General features: G+C 41.8%; 1 protein-coding gene across 1 annotated transcript in view; it reads right to left on the minus strand.

Moving 5' to 3' along the window:
• Nucleotides 1–20,809, minus strand: part of NME7 (NME/NM23 family member 7) — a 130,268-nt gene that overhangs the window by 38,969 nt on the left and 70,490 nt on the right. The window contains exons 10-12 of the mRNA XM_080936159.1: nucleotides 13,664–13,728; nucleotides 12,191–12,259; nucleotides 8,299–8,400 (exon numbers count right to left, since the gene is read on the minus strand). Coding sequence (XP_080792285.1) covers nucleotides 8,299–8,400; nucleotides 12,191–12,259; nucleotides 13,664–13,728 — 236 coding nt within the window. The remainder of the gene's footprint in view (nucleotides 1–8,298; nucleotides 8,401–12,190; nucleotides 12,260–13,663; nucleotides 13,729–20,809) is intronic.

The raw sequence follows: 20,809 nt of genomic DNA on the forward strand, positions 1-20,809 counted from the left end.
CTGCTTAGGGGAAAAAAGGTGACTCTGGCACATTTTCCCATGAACATATAAAAAAGCCCCCAGAAACTACAAGTCACAAAGAATGCAAATGCTTATCAGTATGGAAATATTTTGTGTAGTAATTTTAATTCTTTTCCCTTTAATAGGCCTTTTTGATGACAGTCCCTGTCACTATTTTTATTTATGATATTCAATAAAATGAAATGCTAATTAGATACAGTACTAAGGAAACAGTGACAAAAGAATGCACAGCAGTTCAGATGCAATCCCCTCGTGACTCCTGCCTCCACGTCCTTCGCCGTCAGATGGCCCACCCCCCAGTCTGTGTTCTGTGGCCATCCCCACAGCTCTCCCTTCAACTCTCTCTAACCCAGCTCGGGAGTCCTCTCTGGTCTCCTGGTTTCTCCTGCACTCACTCCCCGCTCAATACATATGTTCAATGGTTGAGAGGACGCACAGTGCCCATCTTTCTGTGCCTACATAGTCTTGCTTGTGGAATATTTTCCAGCTCTATCTCTTTCCCCTGGAAATTCCATATCATGTATGCAGGTTTTCACAATTTATTCATTCGCTGATGGCATCGGGGCTGATTGCTTCCTTGCTACTATAAAAAGAGCCGTGGCAAACAGGAATGCGCAAGTACTTCTGTATGCCATAGAGTTCTTTGAGTGCCTTCGAGGGGTGATGTGGGGAGGGGGATCACAGGAGATTAATGTTCAGTGCTTCCAGTGGCTGCCATGCTGCTTTCTACGGGGCTGTCTGAGTTTACACTCCCAGCAACAGCGAAGGATGCTCTCCTCCGCCCAACATCCTCTCAGCATTTGTCCTCATTTGTTTCCTGATGATTGATAAACTATGCTATAGAAATTCCTATTTTTAAATCAGTGCAATGATACATGGGGTTATATAACCACTTAAAAATATAACTGCTTCTATATTGGATTCTGCTTTCAAAGGCTATTAAGGAAGAGATTTGAAATGCAACAATTCAATAAATTCTCGAAATGAATCACTCCCAGTACTTGTGCGAAGAGGCTGCTGGTTAGCCAGTTTTCCTTTTCTTATACTTTTTTGGGAGGATGAGTTGGTTTAACTCAGAGTGCAGAGCACAGAACCCAATGTTTAGCAAATAAAACTCCCTATGTAGGGAAAGAACTTAGAAGATAGATTTCTGTTTGGTGAACAGACATTCATTCTTAATAGAAATTCATGTGTGAGCTGCTTAATGCAGGCCCTGCAGAGCCTAATAGGTTACTTGTGACAAGAAGAGGACAGGGCTGTGCACTGCGTGAGGACAAATAGTTTACGCCCCTCTCCTTTACACTATCACAGTTTTAGAAAGAGTAAAATAAGAGACATCTTAAATGAGGGTACTTCATGTCAATTCAGCAACTTCGCTCCCAGAAACAGATTTGAAGGCAGTAATGAGAACATATTCAAATGTTCAGAGAGAAATCCAGTCTCCATGGCTACACGGACGGATAAGGAAATTAGCAATACTGAGATGCTGAGCTAAGCCCTCTGCTGAACGCCCACACAGCCTTTTGTTTTGTTTTATTTTTCAGACAGGGTTTCTCTGTGTAGCCCTGGCTATCCTGGAACTCTACAGACAAGGATGGCTTTGAACTCAGAGATCTGCCTTCCTGTTTCCCGAGTGCTTTGTTAAAGGCCTGCACCACCACGTCTGGCTTTTTAGCATTTAATAACCATGCTATATATTTTTATGTTGCAAATATGTGAATGTGTATGAGTGTGTGTGTGTGCGCACGCAGCCGTGCAACCCTGTGTATGGATACATGTGTGTGCATACATGTGGAGGCCAGAGAACAAGCTTGGGTGTTAGTTAATCTTCAAGAGCCATTAAGACTACTTATTTTTTGTAAGGGTCTCTGGCTAGCCCAGGAGCTGACGAGGGAGGCTATGCTGCCCAATCAGGCCTGTCTCCACTTCCTACCCTGGGATTACAAGACCATGCCACTGCGCCTGGCTTTTCTTACATGGCTTCTAGGGACTGGGCTCAGGTCAAAGCACTTTCCTAATACAGTCACTTCCTCAGTACTGCAGAAGCATATTTAATACTATCAGTGTAAAACTTAACTAAGTAGGTATTACACAATATTAGTTACTGGGTAATTCTAATCTTATTTTTATAAATATACTAGTTTAAGGCCAAATTACAATGTTAATTTCTGAAAAGAAGAAAATCAAGAATGGTAATCATTTCTTGAGCCAAAAATTACAGTGTTTATTTCTAAAAAGAAGAAAACTAAGAAATAACAGGTAAATGTGCTTCCGTCCATCTCTGTAGGAACAGAGATGTCTCCCTAGGTTTTGCTGTCTGACTTCACTTGTGAGGGATTTGATTGAGGGGAGAGCTGAAACCAGCGAGACAGCAGCACACAAATCATGTAGGCCCACCTGACTCACTCCAAGTAGCACGTGGCGCTTGCACTTTCTGGGAGCAGAGCAATCCACACACTCTTCTCAAAGCAAGCAGCAAGTGAGCTTAGCCCCATGCACACTTTAAGACTGGCAGGGAAGGTCTTCAGTAAGTACCTTCTCCTAGGATCCTCTATAATATACACTACATGGGCAGAAAAGCAGGCAAGGCACTTCCTTCTGAACAAGGATCACCTTTTCCTTGGCTACTGGTAAAGCTCCTAGACACATGCTTTGTTCGCTGGACTCTTACCGTCTACTTGAGTTCTATCAAAAGTACCAAAGGTTTTATAGGACGTACATGAGCATCTATTGATCCCCCATCTCCAAGACATATGTTCAAGACTCCAACAGATGTACAAAACCTGGGCATGTGTTTCTCATACAGACTTTTCATAAAATTGACTTTGCCAAGCAAGCATAGTAAGAGATTATTAACAAGAATAATTTAGTAAATTATAATAGCCTACTATAACAAAAATTATTTTTAGACAGACTAAATATTTCCAGAATGTTTCAGGCCATGGCTGACTATGAAAAACTGAAATCACTGAAACCAAACTTGCAGCTAAGGGGTGGCGTACGCATAATTCTCGACTTGGAAGTGAGACTTTATTCATGGGTTCTAGGGTTTATTGGGAAAACTATTCATCCTTGGAACTAGACTGCCCTGAACAAGGCAAAAGTTGGAAGCCCAAGAGATAACTCAGGTGCAAAGGCTTTTGCTTTTAAGTCTGAGTCTAGAAAAATCTGAAATAGGAATTATTTAAACTTGATCTCATGTGATCTGGTATTTATCTAAAACATAAGTCCATTTCCACTGATCAACAGGATAAATCAGGGAAAAGGCATAGAGCACCTCAGCCTTTCATTCACTTTTATCGTTGCTTTTTATGTCAAAATGTAAGATATCTTTTTAAAGTACTTTCATAAACAGTACAAACTTCTTTTATAATATAAATAACTAGTTCCTAAATCATATGTGAGTGAATATTTTCATTATATTTGAATTAATTACTTTAATTACTAATAAAAAATTATGCTTTTAATTAACTATATAAAAATAATGATCTTTGTTTATTAGCTGGTATTAACAAGATCAACATTCAAAATTAAGAGGGTCACATATGCCTACTGGTTGTACTGGAGGGTTCTTAGCATCCTTCTCTGTGGTCTTTCAAAGGTTAGGGCCAGCTCACTGAGATAGTAAAATGTGTCACTGACACATGCTGAGACATCATGCTGAGTATTATTTACAGTAACAGAACTGAGTGGGGGCTCAGACCTGGCGCTGGTGTGGCTGGTTCTTTACTTTCCCCGTAGACTTGTAAAGTGACAGGGTCTTTTATGTCTAAAATTAGTCATTTCCCAGGGTCTCAGAAAGGTTTAAGTTTATCTTCCTTCCATCTCAATGCACAGTCTATTGTCCTAAGCAGTGCCCCTGGGAGCTGACATCTGAAACTGACAAACAGCATGTGTGTGTTAGGGAGATAAAGCCGGCACATGTGAGCCAGCCTCCTGGGATTCCAAAATGCTAGTGGCCCCAGCTGGTGCCTCTGTCCCAGCGTGCACTGCTCCAGGCAAGCTTGAGTTCCACCTTCTGACTGTCAGAAGGACTCATCTGACTGGAATATGGTTATTCTAAAGTCTTTTAGGGCAAAAGATACAATACTATTTTTACCAGTGGCGAGAAAAATATGTGAGCCTGGGGCCTCACTCAAACTAGGTGACAGCTCTGTCACTGAGCTACATTCTCAGTCTCGAAATATCCTAAAGAAAACAGCATTATTAATTTTTATTGAAGAAATACAAAGAGGTGCTTAAACCACCATTCTTTCATATATATATATATATATACATACATATATATATATATATATATATATATATATATATATATATATGTGGTATTTGTTTAATTATAGATGTCCTGAAAATGCCAGTGAAAGAAAAAATAAAAGCTCTTTTCCTTCTCCATGTTTGCAGGGTGGCAGCAGGAAATGAAGGTGAGTGTCCAGAAAGTGACCCGTGCACAACGTTCAGATGCTGGTTCTCATCACAGAGAAAGCTAAACCGAAGTCACCCAGAGTATGAGAGTGTTGCAATGTTCACGGAGGCAGGGGCTGAGCTGGGTCTCTCCGGAAATGGCGCAGGCAAACACAAATGCTACTAAGCACAAATGATGGAGTGGACTGTGGATGATGAGTGGATGGTGCACAGCTATTGCTAAGAGCGAACTGCGCCTGCCCTGAGATTGCCTTCCTAAGCACGGTCTGTTCATGCTACTCCTGACCTCCCTCCGCCTACAGGAGAACACTGTGGTTTAGAAGCACAGTTGTTGCTCTTGAACTGGTAGGAGACTCTTAAAGGGCATGCCAACTGTCCATCTTTAGACAGGTGTCTTTTCCACCCCATCACTCCCATTCTACGGTACTTACTGTCCTTGCTGGATGTGTGTCTTACCAGTGAAATAAAGATGCTGCCCGGTGGTGAATTTCTGTCACTCTCTCAGGCACCACTGTGTCTGCGGACTAGGAATGCTTGGCATATACACAGTACTTGGCATACAGTTGGGTAAGTAAAACAATAGTTAAGAATGAGGTGTTAGAAAGGAGCAAATTTAGAAAATCACCAGGATAGTTCAGTAACTAACTAAACCCTGGTTTTTCGAAACAAGGTTTCATGTAGCTCAGGCTAACCTGAATTCACTGTGTAGTGGAGGCTTGGCCCTGAGCTCATGATCCTTCTTCCGCCTCCCCAACCATGGAGATTACAAACATGTGCCACATGCTGGTTGATGTGAATATTTGCAGTGTCAGCCTCCTGGGGGAAAAGTTGTGTGGCCGTCCTAGTTTGTACTGTGGCTTAGTGAGAGGCTGCAAACCGAGCAAGCGGGCACATCTCACAGGCTGCTCATACTGTGTGTTACAAGGCGCTTCCCTTCTCCGGTGGGGATTGCAGCGTCTCTGTTCCAGCTATCTGCCAGAATAGCGTGGAACACGGAGACTGGAAGGCTCAGGATGTAGCTCTCTTGAGAATTAGGACCTTCAAAGTGATGACATGCTCGTTCCTAACCTGATGCACAGTCTGGCGGAGATGCCTGACCACAGCGAGTCTATGCAGATTTCTGTATGCTCTGTGCTCTTGTAGGTAAAACGAGGTGACAGTACTGTCAGTGGATAACATCCCTGTTACTGAATCTTTGTGGGGACTAAATCAGGCACCTTATACTCTGATTTATAAATTAAAAAGAATTAAAAGTATATCATTCATTATAATCTCAGTAACTTTATTATCTATTACACGGTCCACAAAATGTTTCAAAGTAAATCTTCTAATGTTACTACCTTTTTGCTTAGGTGATGTTAATCCCTGAGTTGAAAAGTGTAGATTCTCGTTTCATCTTAGGGAGACTTCATTCAGTAGGATCTGCCTGCTTAGAAACCTTGGTACTTATTCCAAAGAAATATAATCGCTCCTTTTAAAAAACAAAACAGAGACTCTATGCCTCCCCGAAAGCACTTATCTGACTCCCATCTATTTTCCCATTGCCTATGAGCACCTAGTTTCCTTCTTATAATAGATTACAAAAAATATCTAGCAATGTCTTGGCTGTTGAATTAATAAATATCTGAGATGGCTCTATTCAAATTTGAATGTATGACTGTTGAAGCTCCTGAATGTGAGGGGGTTCCTTGAACCAGTCTGTCCTCTTTATAGATGATAATAATGTCACTGGAAGTTTCTCTTCCTTCTTAAAGGACACAAAATAAAAAGAATGAAGATCATAGACTAAAAACAATTTCCCGTGACTTTTCTGATCCCCTGTGAGATAGATCTAAGATCAAAATAGAAGCCATATAGACATATTGTGGTGGTGTGACTAGGAACAGCCCCTACAGACTCACATATTTGATTGTTTAGTCACAAGAGAATGGTACTATTTGAGAAGGATTAGGAGGTATGGCCTTACTGGAGGAAGTGTGTCAGTGGGGTGGGCTTTGGATCAGGTTGTAACTCCGTTATTTCTCCAGCACCACACCCACCTGCCACCATGCTCCGAATCATAATGACAATGGACTAAACCTCTGAATCTATGAGCAACTCCCCAATTAAATATTTTATGCGACTTGCCATGGTCATGGTGTCTTTCCACAGCAATAGAACAATAACTAAGACGCACATGTTACTAGTGTCATAGGTCTCCTCATCTCACCTAACTTAACTTTAGCACCACTAACACAAGCTCCTCTGAAGAAATGTGGGACTTACTCCTAAGACAGCATTTAGCATGGCCTAAACTAACCATTCCCATAAAATCAAGACCTAGAAAGAGAGTCACTTTCCTGCGTGGTACCTCATAACCTCCTGACACATTCCGTAAGAACTCAAAAAAAAAAAAAAAAAAAAAAAAAAAAAAACAGTAAGGAAAATGCTAGGCACTGTTCTAAGAAGCATGACCACATTAGCTAATTTAAGTATCATGTAATTTTTTTCCATTTTACTGGTTATAAAACAAGAAGCATTTGCTAGGTGCTTGGTTTCTGAGCCCTACTATAAAGCAAGCATGCATTATGCACCTTCCCTCCTGCTCTTGACCCCACAGAAGCCAGGAATAGCCCATGAGAAACGTGTGAGGCCAAGCTGGTGCCCTGGTAACGTCTCCAGTGGCTCCCCTCTTACCGGAGTAAAGGCAAAAGTTTTTTCTTCCAGTTCCACTCTTACCAAAGTGGCCCCCCAGAGTTTCCTCACACACCAAAGTGTACTCCGGCTTTAGCCCTTGCAGTGCCTTCTATCTGGAAGCCCAGTGACTTTCTCTCACCTCTGTCAACTCCATAACCTGCCACCTTTCCCACTCTTCCTCTCCTGGTGACTATTTCTTGCCCCTGCATTCTTTCTCCACAGCATTTGCCACCACGGGACACACAGTGTATTTTATAGTTCCCTTGGGCAGACTGTAACTTCTACGTGAGCAAGGTGATTGCTTTGTCTGTTGACTGCTGTATCTCTGGCCTCTAGAAAAGCACTGCACATATGTGAGAGCTCCACAAACACCTTGGCAAATGAAGAAATCCATCCACACAATTAATTAATATAATTAGTATGTATAAATACAAGAGTTAGAACAGAAGTTAAGAGACTGGACAAGAAGGATTTGCTGATGTACTACTAAGGATTTCTTAGAGGACTGGGCCAGAGAGAAGGAAAACCTACTGCTAGGAAAGGGACAATGTGTAAAACTTCCATGGGCTAAGACGTTTTCTAATTCCAGGAAGCATTATTGGCACTCGACAGATCTCCTGTTCTCTAGGATTCTCAATCTCATCATGAACTTTTCCCAAGGCCATGTGTTTAATTACATGTACAAATATATAGGATTGATATTCAAATATTGTTATCACATTTTGTGATAACAGTATAATACATGTACTTATTAAGATCTAGTAGTGGTTTGTAAACAACAAAAATGAAAATCACAACACCAAACCCCACAGTGGAGCAATCCCAATTATACCTTCTGGAGGCAAGATCCCAGAATCTGCTAGTCACCAAACTAAGCCATGAAGCTGAGCTCCAGCAAGAACAGGAACTGAGCCCAGCCATCTTCATTATGACCCTGCCACAGAACCTGGCAGCTTGCACATACTGTCCACCCAAGAAATGTTCACTGAATAACTGTAAAGACAGAGAATCGGCATGTTTTCCTTTGAGTACTTCATGCCCAAGGATACCCATGTATTCAGTCCCAACTCTTCCTCGTGAGCTCGGCGTCTGGCATTACCTGCCCATAACTAAAAAATTAAACTTGTTAAAATAGTTACTTCATAACACAAGCTAGACCAAAGTGTAATAACTTACTGGATCAGCAGGTCCACAGAACTCTCGAAATGTCTTCGTGGGATTGCTCTGCTGGATCTCGATTGCTATACAAGGGCCGGAGTACAGCTCTGTCACCATATCCTGTGGGGTTCAATGTAAGAGAAAGGAAATAAAGTGACTGAATATGTCACCCCACTTCTTCTAATTGTGCTATGCTCCCATGACTTCCAGTCCTCAAATGCTTGGCCGCCCTCCACTTCTTTCCCATCTGTGTCTTGCACACAAGCTCTTTAATTATGCCACCTTGCTTCGGAATATTTTCCTCTCATCCCTTGATGCCCTATTCCCAGGACCATTAGCATTTGAGGCAATGCTCTGTCTCCTATGGTTACTTAAGCTGCCCTAGCACATCTCAGATGCCCCCTTTTCATCAGTACAGTTTCATCAAATTCATATTCCTAAGTATAAACAGCTGGGTTTCTCCTTCAGAACCTCAAAAATCTATTGTGTGGTTAGCAGCAAAGAACAGCATCTAGAAACTAAGAAAACTAGACGAGCTACTGGGAAGGGGGACCATGTAGTGGGCCAGATAATTCCTCCATCTTGTTGCATAAAACAGCCACAGACAGGAAAGGCAGGCACAAGGCGGATAGAAAAGTACAGCAGAGTCTGACACTCCCACAGCCCTGCAGAGGCAAGCTCGGTTAGGGAAGCCCAGCAGATAGGATCATCAGGGCCGAATAGAGCAGAATGCCACACCCCACTAAGGAGCTTTGTCTACACCCATGTTTACTGCTTCTGTATCAACTAGAGCAAGGAAATGGAAATAAGTTAGTTGTCCATCAACAAATGAGTAGTTAATAAAAATTTGGTGATAGAATGTTATCCAGCAAAGAAAAACATAATCGTGAAATATGCAAGATAACAGATGAAATAAGAATGCGAAACAGTAACTGAGGTCACATGATACCTGGTCTCCGCCATTTGCAGAACCTAGCTAATAATACCCACATACATGTAAGCAAATGTGCACGTGGGCACAGAAGACTATGCAGAGGGTAATCATCAGAGCAGAGGGGGGACGGAATGCAGGTGATGGACACGAGTTGTTTTTCTTCTTTGTACATAAGTGCATGGCAATGCATTCACTAATGCAGGTAAATTTGTATGTGTGTATGTGTGTGTGTGTGTGTGTGTGTGTGTGCGCGCGCGTGCACGTGGTATATAGGTGCATAACAATGTACTCGCTAGTGCAGTAGATGAGCAGGAGACACCACAGCTTCAAGATGGCCAAGGGGAGACCATGCTTCTGTCATTCAGAGCTTGGAAAATCCTCACAACACATGGGCTCCAACCTCAGGTAAAGCCCTCATAGAGCACGAGGGCTCCAGAAAGGGTGGAGGGCCCTACTCCACAGCTGTCCCTACACAATGAGGTGGCACCTGCCAAAGTTTGAAAGCAAGCCTCCCCAGAGTCAAGCTGAACCAAAGTTACTTAACTGGAAGCCAGACCAAAGCCCAACACTCTTTACAGGAAACAATCCATGCCGTCACACTTCATGCATGTTAGTCACACACTGGATAGTCGTTGTCAGGCATGAGGAGGAGGAGAATATGAGTCGCCAGCAGAAGCAACGTCAGTAACATGGACCCAGCAGACAGGAGCTACACAATGAACACAGATGCTAATACAGCTATCAAGGATGAGCCTGCATGCTCAAATTCTAGGAGAGATGGACATTCTGAGGGAAAGAATTAATAGCAGAAGACTCATATCTAGAAATAAAACCAAAGACACTAAACAAACCAGTGCTTTGGAAGGGTGAGCAGGGCATGCCCTGCAGGTAAATGACCTGAAACAGGCACAAGCCCAAGCAAGGAAACCCACAGCGAAGAAACACAGAGGCCTTGTGGTTCAGTGTCCCACCATCTCACATGGTGTCTTGAAAGAAAAGTTAACAAACTGTTTTAGGAAATAACTGATTAAAAAGTACACCAAGTTCCTTTCCATAAACTTCTAAATCCAACAAAGGACTATGAAGGGAAATAAAAAGGAGAAAAGTATCAAACAGAACACCACAACCAGAAAGAAGCAAAAGAAACATTAAAAGTTAAGGAAAAGCAAGTTAAAGACATGAGCAAAGTCAGGTAGCAGCATCAACAAGACCTGCCAGTCTCAGCCGGGGACCCAAGTCACACAGTACTCAAACAAACACACACACACAGACACAGAAAGAGAAAAAAAGAGCTGTGAGAAACCAGTACCCAAATCTCTGCCTGTAACATGTCGTCAAAACACATTGTACATATGTATGAAATTCTCAAAAATAAACAAAGAAATGTTCTCAAGGGGGAGGACAAACAAAAATATAAACCTACCCCAAAACAAGAGTAAATGGAGGCAAATGGAAGGCATTTCTTTTTTAGCTGTCTTAAAGATAATTATTCAATTGCCTCATAAGCCTTCACGTCTAGATGAGGGGTTAGAGACCTTACATAGCTTCTGGGAGTGTGTGTAGGGCATAGGGGTGGGGCATCCAGAAAGAGTTGAGGGTAATAGATGGGAGAATATAATCAAAATACACTGCATGCATGTGTGAAATGCCAAAAATTAAAAATAAATAAATATATTCAAAACAGAAAAAAGAAGAAAGGGCTTTAGTAAGTTAGAATGCCTAAATTTACCCCAAAGTGACTTTACTATTTTATGCATAATTCTGTTGAATTTGATATTCTATTTCCTGCCTATACATAAAGTGCAAGTTCTGAGTCAGAAAAGATATCAAACACATTTTCTGAAAAGGAGAGAAATAAATTATCTGCCTTCCTTCATTTTTTCTTTCCTCCCATTCTACTTTGTCTGTGCCCCTCATTCTATGTTTCTGTTGGCAGCAGGCAACGTTTAGGACAGCAGATATACAGACAACTCCAAAGGAGCAAAGAGGAAGGAAGGACGGACAGGGAGCAAATGCCATGGAACACGTGTTTTTCTTTAGAACTCAGCTCAAAACATTGTAGTCTTCCCAATTTTTATTTAAGGAGAAAATTCTCTAAAAGCTTGGTTGATTATTTTCTAAACGTCTTTTCTTGGCCTAAGCTGACAGACAGTCGTACATGGAATGGAAGGACAAATGCCTGTCCTCATTAGAACCTAGCTGTCAATGCAAGTCATGTGTAAAGTCTATAACAGATGTTCAGTCAGTATGTGCTGGTCTCATAGAAACAGAATCGGGTCAAAATTATCATTTTTTAAGATCATAAATTTGAAGTAAGTTTGAGTATAAGTATAAATTATCAACAAAACTCATCCATCAAAGACTTATTAAACTAAACAGTAATAAAAATAACAGCAACAGCAGCTATCATTTACCCAGAACTCTCAATGAAGAAACCACTTTACATGATTTGTTTCAATTAATCCTCATAACAATCTTTTAATATTCATCATTCTCAGCTATGCATAGGCTAGTAAAAGCTTTAAAAGAGTAAATACCCCAGGGTTCCAGGAGCTGAACGTGGGCTCTCTGACACAGCACAAGCTCTCGTAACCACTGAGCCCTCTCTTCAGCCCACCTTGAGCATCTTTCATTCATCCGTTGAACAATCACACTTGTTCCTTTCAGAGATATATTTTTAGATTGTATTTTTGTCCTTTCTTTTTTACCATGCGGTCCAAGTCCCGAGCTCCTGATCCTCCTGCCTCCTCTCAAGCATTAGGGACAGTCATGCAGCACTACCTGGCTCAGTGTCTTCTTCAAAAATTAGGTTGTCATTTTGCTACTGAGTTGTTTGTGCTACTAATCCTTTAAGAGATATATGGCTTATAAATCATCCTTTAAAATACTTCGAATAACTATAAAGTATAAGATTCCCAAGATCTGAAACACACTCATCTCATTTGTACCATTATCTGACATTATGTCCATACTTACATTATACTCGGACACTACGCCTTTATAGACTTCATAGAATTCTTCAACATTGGCCCGATCCATATTGAACTATGGTAAAAACAAGACAAAACCATAAGCCAATCAAGTGAGCTCCCTTAGCACTCAGCATTTATCATTCCTGGACTCACTCTTCTACTTTCTGCTGTGTGGTGCCTTTCCTCACACTGTTCCCAAAGACACTATAAAGCAGGCTGCCCTTGGACTTTGGCTGTTCTACCTCAGCCTTCCAAGAGCTGGAATTACAGTTAGTGGCTGCCCTACCTGTCTCATTCTTTTAAGTTCAAAATGTGAGTCCTGGACAATTTATTTTTAGAAGAATATTTTATTAAATACCAGGTGATTCATAATAATCTTATTACTTATTTATTGAGAGTTTTACCCCCATTCCTTCTCTGCTTCTCTAGCATTGCCAAGACTGGAGTCACTGAGAAGCGACAGTCTATGATCAACAATTCACATGAGAAGGACAGGTATTACTACTTCAGGGAGGGAGTCTGGTTCGACTTAAATGCTTTATACTACATTCATTCAGCCTTTACCACTAGTACATTGAAATATGACATAAAATACAACTCAATAAAACCCTCAGTGGCAAGTAACATCTAGGCCACCCTACCCTGGCCAAGGAACACTGAGGCCAGGACACTGTTGACCTTTGATGATATCATCGCTACTTCTAACAATCTTCAAGTACATTCACTAGTACACTACAATTGCCCTCACACACGCACCAGTGAGTACAGTTCCAGAAATATGTGTAATAACTTCAGTTGAGGACTCTCTGAGAATGTCTGAGAATGTCTAAGTCAGTGTGGGGAGGCCATGGGGAGATCATATACACTAAAACCCGAGGGACAGTTTAGAAATCAGGCCTAGGCTGAGAGTGGCAAGGGACTTACATCCTTCCTTCACTATTTGCTAAGAAACTTAGAACACAGAACACTCACCGATGCGCCTCACTTTGACTTAGTCATTGGTAAGACTAAAATAGTCTTTTCTCCCTACTTTTCAGCCAAAGTTCCAGGAAATGAAGAAACTTTGAAGCTTAAATTTGGTTTATCATCAGAATATTAGTATATCAGTAAACCACTACACAGATTAAAGAATTAAAATCTTTTTGTTTCATTATAAAGCTATTGGGTTCAGGGTTTTTTTTATTTTTTTATTTTTTTTATATTTTTGCTGCTATTCTAGTTGGGTGGTGGTGGTGGTGGTTTTGGCCTGGAACTCACCATGTACATCAGGCTGGCCTCAAATGCATACCTACCTCTCCTTCCAGAGTGTTGTGATTAAAGGCCTATGCCACCACATCCAGTCAGGTTATTGAATTTGCCGCTCTTTAATTTTAATAAATCCAAATCTCAAGTGCACAGTTAACATTCACTTACACACATTTAAGGGTTATTAAAAAACAATTCTCCCATACAATATGGCTCATTGCAAAACACTTACCATCTGTATTGCTGAGATTTCAAAGCAAGCATCTCGAATAGCTATTAAAATCTTTCCCAACATTCCTAAAAACGAAGAACAAATTGGGTCAAAACATAAGATATTTGAACTAATTTTGGTTTCAAAGCAATACACGTTTTCAACACCAATGACCTTTGATTCTGCTCCAAATAAGGACAAGGCAGCATCTCTGCATCATTTGATTCCCTGGAAAGGCTTCAAGACTATCAAGGATGGTTCTGAGAACAATGCAAAACACCTTTAAGTTGTATTTGCCTTTAAGGCCCCATAAATCTACTGATGTAGATAAAATGAAAATCAAATAATTTTAAAATAACATTACCAAATGAACTGACAGGATGCTGGATTTAAGAGGAAACATAAAATGATAGAAAAGGTAGGCAGAGACTTCAAGGGGAAATTAAAGTACATCTCATTCTTAAATCCTGAAGAAAAAGGATGGGCTAAAGAGAAAAGGCGAATAACACCAAGAAAGAAGAGCTGAAGGTCTGTGGAGCTAGTTTGACTTCTCACTGTGATACACACTGTGGTGGTTTGGATACAAATGGCTCTCAGAAGCAAGCGTATGTGAATGCTTGGTTCCTCGTTGGCCGACTGATTAGGAAGAATTAAGAGATGTGTGGCTTTGTAGGAGGAGGTGTGTCACTTGGCATTGACTTGGAAGCTTCAAAAGCCCACACCAGGTCCAGGCTCTCTGCCCCTGGCTTGAGGATCAGAGTTAAGTTTTCAGCTACTACTACAGTATCATGTCTGCCCGTCACCACCTCCCTCGACAATGCAATAGATGAACACTTTGAAACTGTAAGTAACCTTCTAATTAAACATTTTCTTTCATGAGTTGCTTTAGCCGTGGTATCTCTTCACATCAATTTATCAATAACTAAGACACACACCACAACCAAAAGAAGCTTGGGGCAAAAAGGGTTTACTCCAGCTTACAAGTTCTACTCCATCATGAAGGGAAGTCAGGGCACAAAACTCAAGGCCTGAAGTGGGAAGTAAACCAGAGACCATGGAGGAGGCCTGATCACTGTTTGCTTTCCATGGCTTCTTTAGCAAGCTATCTAGCTTCCTTCCTCCTTCCTGCCATCCATCCATCCATCCATCCAACCATTCTTTCTTTTCCTTCTTCCCTTCTTTCCTTCTTCTCTCCGTCCTCCTCTTCTCTTGGTTTTTTTTTTTTTTTTTTTTGAGACAGGGTCTCGAGATGTAGTTTTTGCTGGTTTAGAACTTGCTATGTAGAGCAGATTGGCCTCAGCTCACAGAGATCTTCCTGCCTCTGCTTCCCTTCCTTGGTGCTGGGATTAAATAAAGGCCCCTGCCACTATTTCCTGGGTCAGCTTGCTTTCTAACACTACCCAGGACTGCCTCCCCCCAATGAGCTGGGCCCTCCTACATCAACCGACAATCAAGAAATTGCCGCACAGACTTGTCTGTGGGCTGAGAGTATGGAGGCAGCTCCTCAGCTGACAGTCCCTCTTCCCGGGGACTCTTGAGTCACCATTCCTGTCCAGCTGACAAAAACGAGCCAGCATAGTCCTGAATGTCAACATGAGGAATCTGGGCACAGATCCCTTTGCAGATGAGTGTTTTTTTATAAGAAGAGGTTCTGTTGACTCTTAAGGGTATGACAATAATTTTGAGAGTTTTGCTTTATATATGAATGTTATGATATAAACATTTCATATTGATTAATTTTGTTACTTGACAATGTATGCATTCTTTAATGTCACCTGGTTACTCTCTCCCACCTACCCTCTCATTCTCCCTCCCAGCCCTATCACCACTGCCATCCCTACAGTCCCTTTCTGAGAATCACAACTTGGTTTTGAGTTGTGACCCATTTAACCAGGACCATCTGTGTGGCCATTAGCTTGGAACAGCCTATCCAAGCCTGGGGGGTAGAGACAGAACTGGAAGCAATGATTACACTCCCACCTGGCACTCTGACTCTGCCAGTGAGGGTAAGGTCTCTGAGCCTCCCCGCTATCCTCTCAGCTGAGGGACCCTTTCTTATGCAGACCCAGTATAGGAATCCTTAGCTGCTGTGAATTGTAACAGCAATCACTCTAAGTTGCTTAGATGATAACTTGGAATTTTTCAAGTAAACTACAACTCTGTCCCTCTTTCTCTGTCTCTTACACACACTTGTGCTCACATATGCACACATACCATATTCTAAACCATCAGGATATATACTTAGAAAGTCCAGTCACTAAGCAAGAAGGGTTCCTTAAGGTGCATTTTTATTTACTATCTGAATTGCAACATGCTATTCTAATTGATGTGGGAGCAAGCCAGAGGTGAACTTATTTCTCAAATTATACATAAATAAAGGCCTGGTGATATCAACTACAAACTGAGAACATGGGTTTCTCTGAAGTTTGCAGATTAAAAAAACAAAAAGGTGGTACTCACTGTAGTTTCCAAATTTTTTTTGGAAAAGATTATATAGATTTTTATATAGATTCTATCTAACAGTATTTATTATAAATTGAAACAGACTTTTAAAATGGTTTTTAATTTATATAACAAATACTTTGTAAATTAACAAAAATAGTATGTTTTGAGGAAAAGTAAGTATTTATTGATGATAAGAGAGACAGTTTTATATTTTATCTTTTTTTAATTGGATAGTTTATGTATTTACATTTCAAATATTCCCTTTCTACCTGCTTCTATAAGGATGCTCCCCCTCCCCCCCACCCACACCCTGGCTTTCCCCTACATTGGGAAAATGAGCCTTCAAAGGAACAATGACTTCTCTTCCTACTGATGCCAGACAATGCCACCCTCTGCTTCTTGTGCAACTGGAGCCATGGGTCCCCCCCCCCAAATGTGTACTCTTTGGTTGGTGGTTAGTCCCTGGGAGTTCTGAGGGGTCTGGTTGGTTGATATTGTTGTTCTTACCATGGAGCTGCAAACCCCTTCAGTTCCTTCAGTCCTTTCTCTAACTCCTCCATTGGGGTCCCCAATCTCAGTCTAATGGTTAGCTGCAAGCATCTTAATCTGTATCAGTGTGGCTCTGGCAGAGCCTCTGAGGCATCCATATCAGGCTCCTGTCAGTAAGCACTTCTAGGCATCAGCAACAGTGACTGGGTTTGGGAGCTACATATGGGATGGATCCCCAGGTGAGGCAGTCTCTGAATGGCCTTTCCTTCAGTCTCTGCTCCTCTCTTTGTCCGTGAATTTCCTCCTGTGAGTATTTTGTTTCCCTTCTAAGAAAGACTGATGAATCCAAATTTTGGTCTTCCTTCTTGAAATTCATTTGGTCTGTTTATTGTATTTTGGGTATTTCCAGCTTTGGGGCTAATATCCATTACTCAGTGAGTGCATACCATGTGTGTTCTTTTGTGTCTGGATTACCTTACTCAGGATTATAGTTTCTAGTTATATCCATTTGCCTAAGTCATTGTTTTTAATAGCTGAGTGGTACTCCATTGTGTAAGTGTACCATATTTCTGTATCCATTCCTCTGTTAAAGGACATCTAGGTTTGTTCCAGCTTCTGGATATTATAAATAAGGCTGCTATGAATATAGTGAAGCATGTGTCCTTGCTATATGTTGGAGCATCTTTTGGGTATATGCCCATGATTTTTGTATTTTTAAAGTCTCTTGAACTTCAAAACTAATGGTAGGCAGCTAGCTTCTTATATATACTTTAGCCTTTGTCTTACTCAGGGTTTCTATTTCTACACAAAACTTCCACATTTCTGTTTATCACCAAAGTAGGTTAGTACTGGAACTCAAGCAGGTCAGGAAGCAGGAGCTGATGTAGAGGTCATGGAGAGATGTTACATACTGGCTTGCTTCCCCTGGCTTGCTCAGCCTGCTTTCTTATAGAACCCAGGTCTACCAGCCCAGGGATGACACCACCCACAATGGGCTGGGCTCTTCCCCCCTTGATCACTAGTTGAGAAAATGCCTGACAGCTGGATCTCATGGAGGCATTTCCACAACTGAGTCTCCTTTCTCTGTGATAACTCCAGCTTATGTCAAGTTGACACAAAACCAGCCAGTACAATTGACCCCTTGACGCACAAACACATCACTAGTAAGCCTCAACCCTTACTTTCTCATTCATCCCCAAGATCTAAATAATCTTAAGAGTCTCATAGTCTTTACAAATTCTTACATATTAAAATTGCAATCCCTTTCAAATATCCAGTCTCTTTTAAATATCACCTTTTACAATTCAAAGTCTCTTAACTGTAGGCTTCACTTCTTCCTTCAAGAGGGAAAAATATCAGGGCACAGTCACAGTCAAAAGCAAAATCAAACTCTAACCATCCAGTGTCTGGGAATCCACTTATGAGCTTCTGGGCTCCTCCAAAGGGCTTGGGTCACTTCTCCAGCTCTGCCCTTTGTAGTACACACTTTGTCTTCTAGGCTCCAGCTGCCTGTTCTCCACTGCCGCTGCTGTTCTTGGTGGTCATCTCATGGCACTGGCATCTCCAAAACACCACTGTCAGTCCTGGGGCACTAACTACAGCTGAAGCTGCACCCTCACCAATGGCCTTCCATGGCCTCTCATAGTGCCAAGCCTCAGCTGCTCCTCATGATGCCTTCATTCCTTCAAAACCAGGAACATCTGGGTGACTCTTACACATTAACAAGTCCAGCCACAACACGAGGTACAATCTTGGCTATCTCTGGAACACAGCTTCTTTGTGCTCTAGGAAACACTTCCCAGAAGATTTCACCTCAAGGATGCTGGTCTCTTTTTAATCACTACTAATTTCTTAGCTCCAGCTGACCAGCATCAATAGTCCCAGCAATGCAAAGGTTTTGCTTTAGTAGTTCTGGTATCTTGTTAATCACAGCTGATTCTTCAGCCCCAGGTAACCAAAATCACAGAATCTTCACAATCAAAACAGCAACAGCACTGACAGGAGTCTTTTAAATTTTCCCTCTGAAATTCCACGAGCCAGGCCTCCATCTTCTGCACTGTTCTCACATCAGCTTCCAAGTTCCTACAGAACATCCCACGGAGCTTTTAACATCCCAGTGGCCCTTCTAGCTCAAAGCTCCAAAGTCCTTCCACAGTCCCAGCAATGCAAAGGTTTTGCTTTAGTAGTTCTGGTATCTTGTTAATCACAGCTGATTCTTCAGTCCCAGCTAACCAAAACCACAGAATCTTCACAATCAAAGCAGCAAAGTTCCAAAATCCTCCCCAAAACATGGGTTAGGTTGCCACAGGAATACTTCACCATGCTGGTGCCAATTTGTCTTAGTCAGGGTTTCTATTCCTACACAAAACATCATAACCAAGAAGCAAGTTGGGGAGAAAAGGCTTTATTCAGCGTACACTTCCACACTGCTGTTCATCACCAAAGGAAGTCAGGACTAAAACTCAAGCAGGCCAGGAAGCAGGAGCTGATACAGAGGCCATGGAGGGATGTTACTTACTGGCTTGCTCCCTCTGGCTTGCTCAGCTTGCTTTCTTATAGAACCCAAGAGTACCAGCTGAGGAATGGCACCACCTACAATGGGCTGGGATCTCCCTTTTGATCACTAGTTGAGAAAATACCTTACAACTGGATCTCATGGAGGCATTTCCTCAACTCAAGCTCCTTTCTCTGTGATAACTCCAGCTTGTGTTAAGTTGACAAAAACCAGCCAATACAGCCTTCAATCCATGACTTTGTTTTGGCTAAGCATATTTAGTTGGACAATGATTGAATAAGTCTTTGATTTTTGACACAGTATTAAATGCACTGGCCTACCACACACTTGGTCCCGGCAGGTTTGTACCACACAGTGATCTTCCAGGAAGCACCAGTTTGGTGCATTATGGAGGGCTTTCAAATGCTGACACCTTTTGTTCTGCCACAGCTAACAAACTAAGGACACTCCCATTACCAGCACATTGTATGTTTGGGAAGCCAAACGGCTTAGTAGGTGGAGGCTGTTCTCTGGAATTTCAGTTGCATACATACAGGTAAAACATGCATACACATGATAATCTAATAAATAAGATTAGATTTTTATTTAATTGCAAAGAAAATTATTTCCAAAATTAGGTACAAAAGCAACAGTTTGTCAAGTAAAAGTGTTACCATTGCCTTTTCTATGTCCACCCCAGTTCCAGAGCAATGACATGGGCCTTATTTGTTTATGAATTAATGCCTAGATCTTAAGCCAGCTTATAAGCAGATTATAACTCTATTATGAAGTTCTGTCGCATGGCTGATTATCTCTTGTAACCTTAATTTTTTCATACATTATTTTGAATGTTGGTTATTAGACGCTTTAACCTCCCGTTTAGCCCACCACCTACCAGAGGTAGTTGAACAGAAAGGATATGGGGAAGTGGACCTGTTTAGAAAGGTTCTTTGGAACAACTCCCATGTATTGTCTGAAAATCAGCAGTTCAGTTCACAGGTCAGCAGCGGCAGCTTGATCCACTCGCAAACACTTCACAGATACACCAGCAGTGCAGTTCTGTAGAGTGGGGTTAGCTACAGTGGTGACAGGAGCTAGCAGAGACAGCCAGGCCTCAGCCTCAGCTCGAGTCAGCAGGAGGGACCAACAGGAACACCAGAAGTTCTTGGCTGTGCCTCTTAGTAAAGAATGAAGAGAAGATCAGCAAAGACAGACCTGTAACATTACAGCTAGCTGAGCTCCTGGAGTCCTATTTATACCCTCCAAACACCACATGTTCTCTGTGGGTCTTGCCTCAGCACGTGCATCCAAGCAGTTCAAGTCCACAGAGTCCTGACAAATGGAGCTCAACTACACAATGTAGGGCGGACCAACACATACGTGTTGTTAGCAAAATGTCCTTCACCACGGGTCCTTTTGAGCGTGTGCTTTAGCAGAACATCCTCTCTCCTGTCTCTGCTTCAGATGAAATGTTCCTTCACGAGTCTGCCTTAGTCTTTCACCTGTGTCCACTTCAGGAAAACTCTCCTTCACGTGTTTGCCACAGCAAAGCACCATCCCACACAGTTCCCACTTCAGTCTCTACTCAGTTCCATACATTCGACTTCCGTACCTCAGGCGAATCCTCGGCAACTCATTCTTTCCCTCTCTGCCTGAAGATCCTGTCTTCCTATTCTACTTTGAAAGAACATAGGTTTTTTTATTTTAAACAATCAGAAGGTGACTTAGGCAGGCAAGGA

Source organism: Micromys minutus (assembly GCF_963924665.1).
Source record: "Micromys minutus genome assembly, chromosome: 1".
Classification (NCBI taxonomy): Eukaryota; Metazoa; Chordata; class Mammalia; order Rodentia; family Muridae; genus Micromys; species Micromys minutus.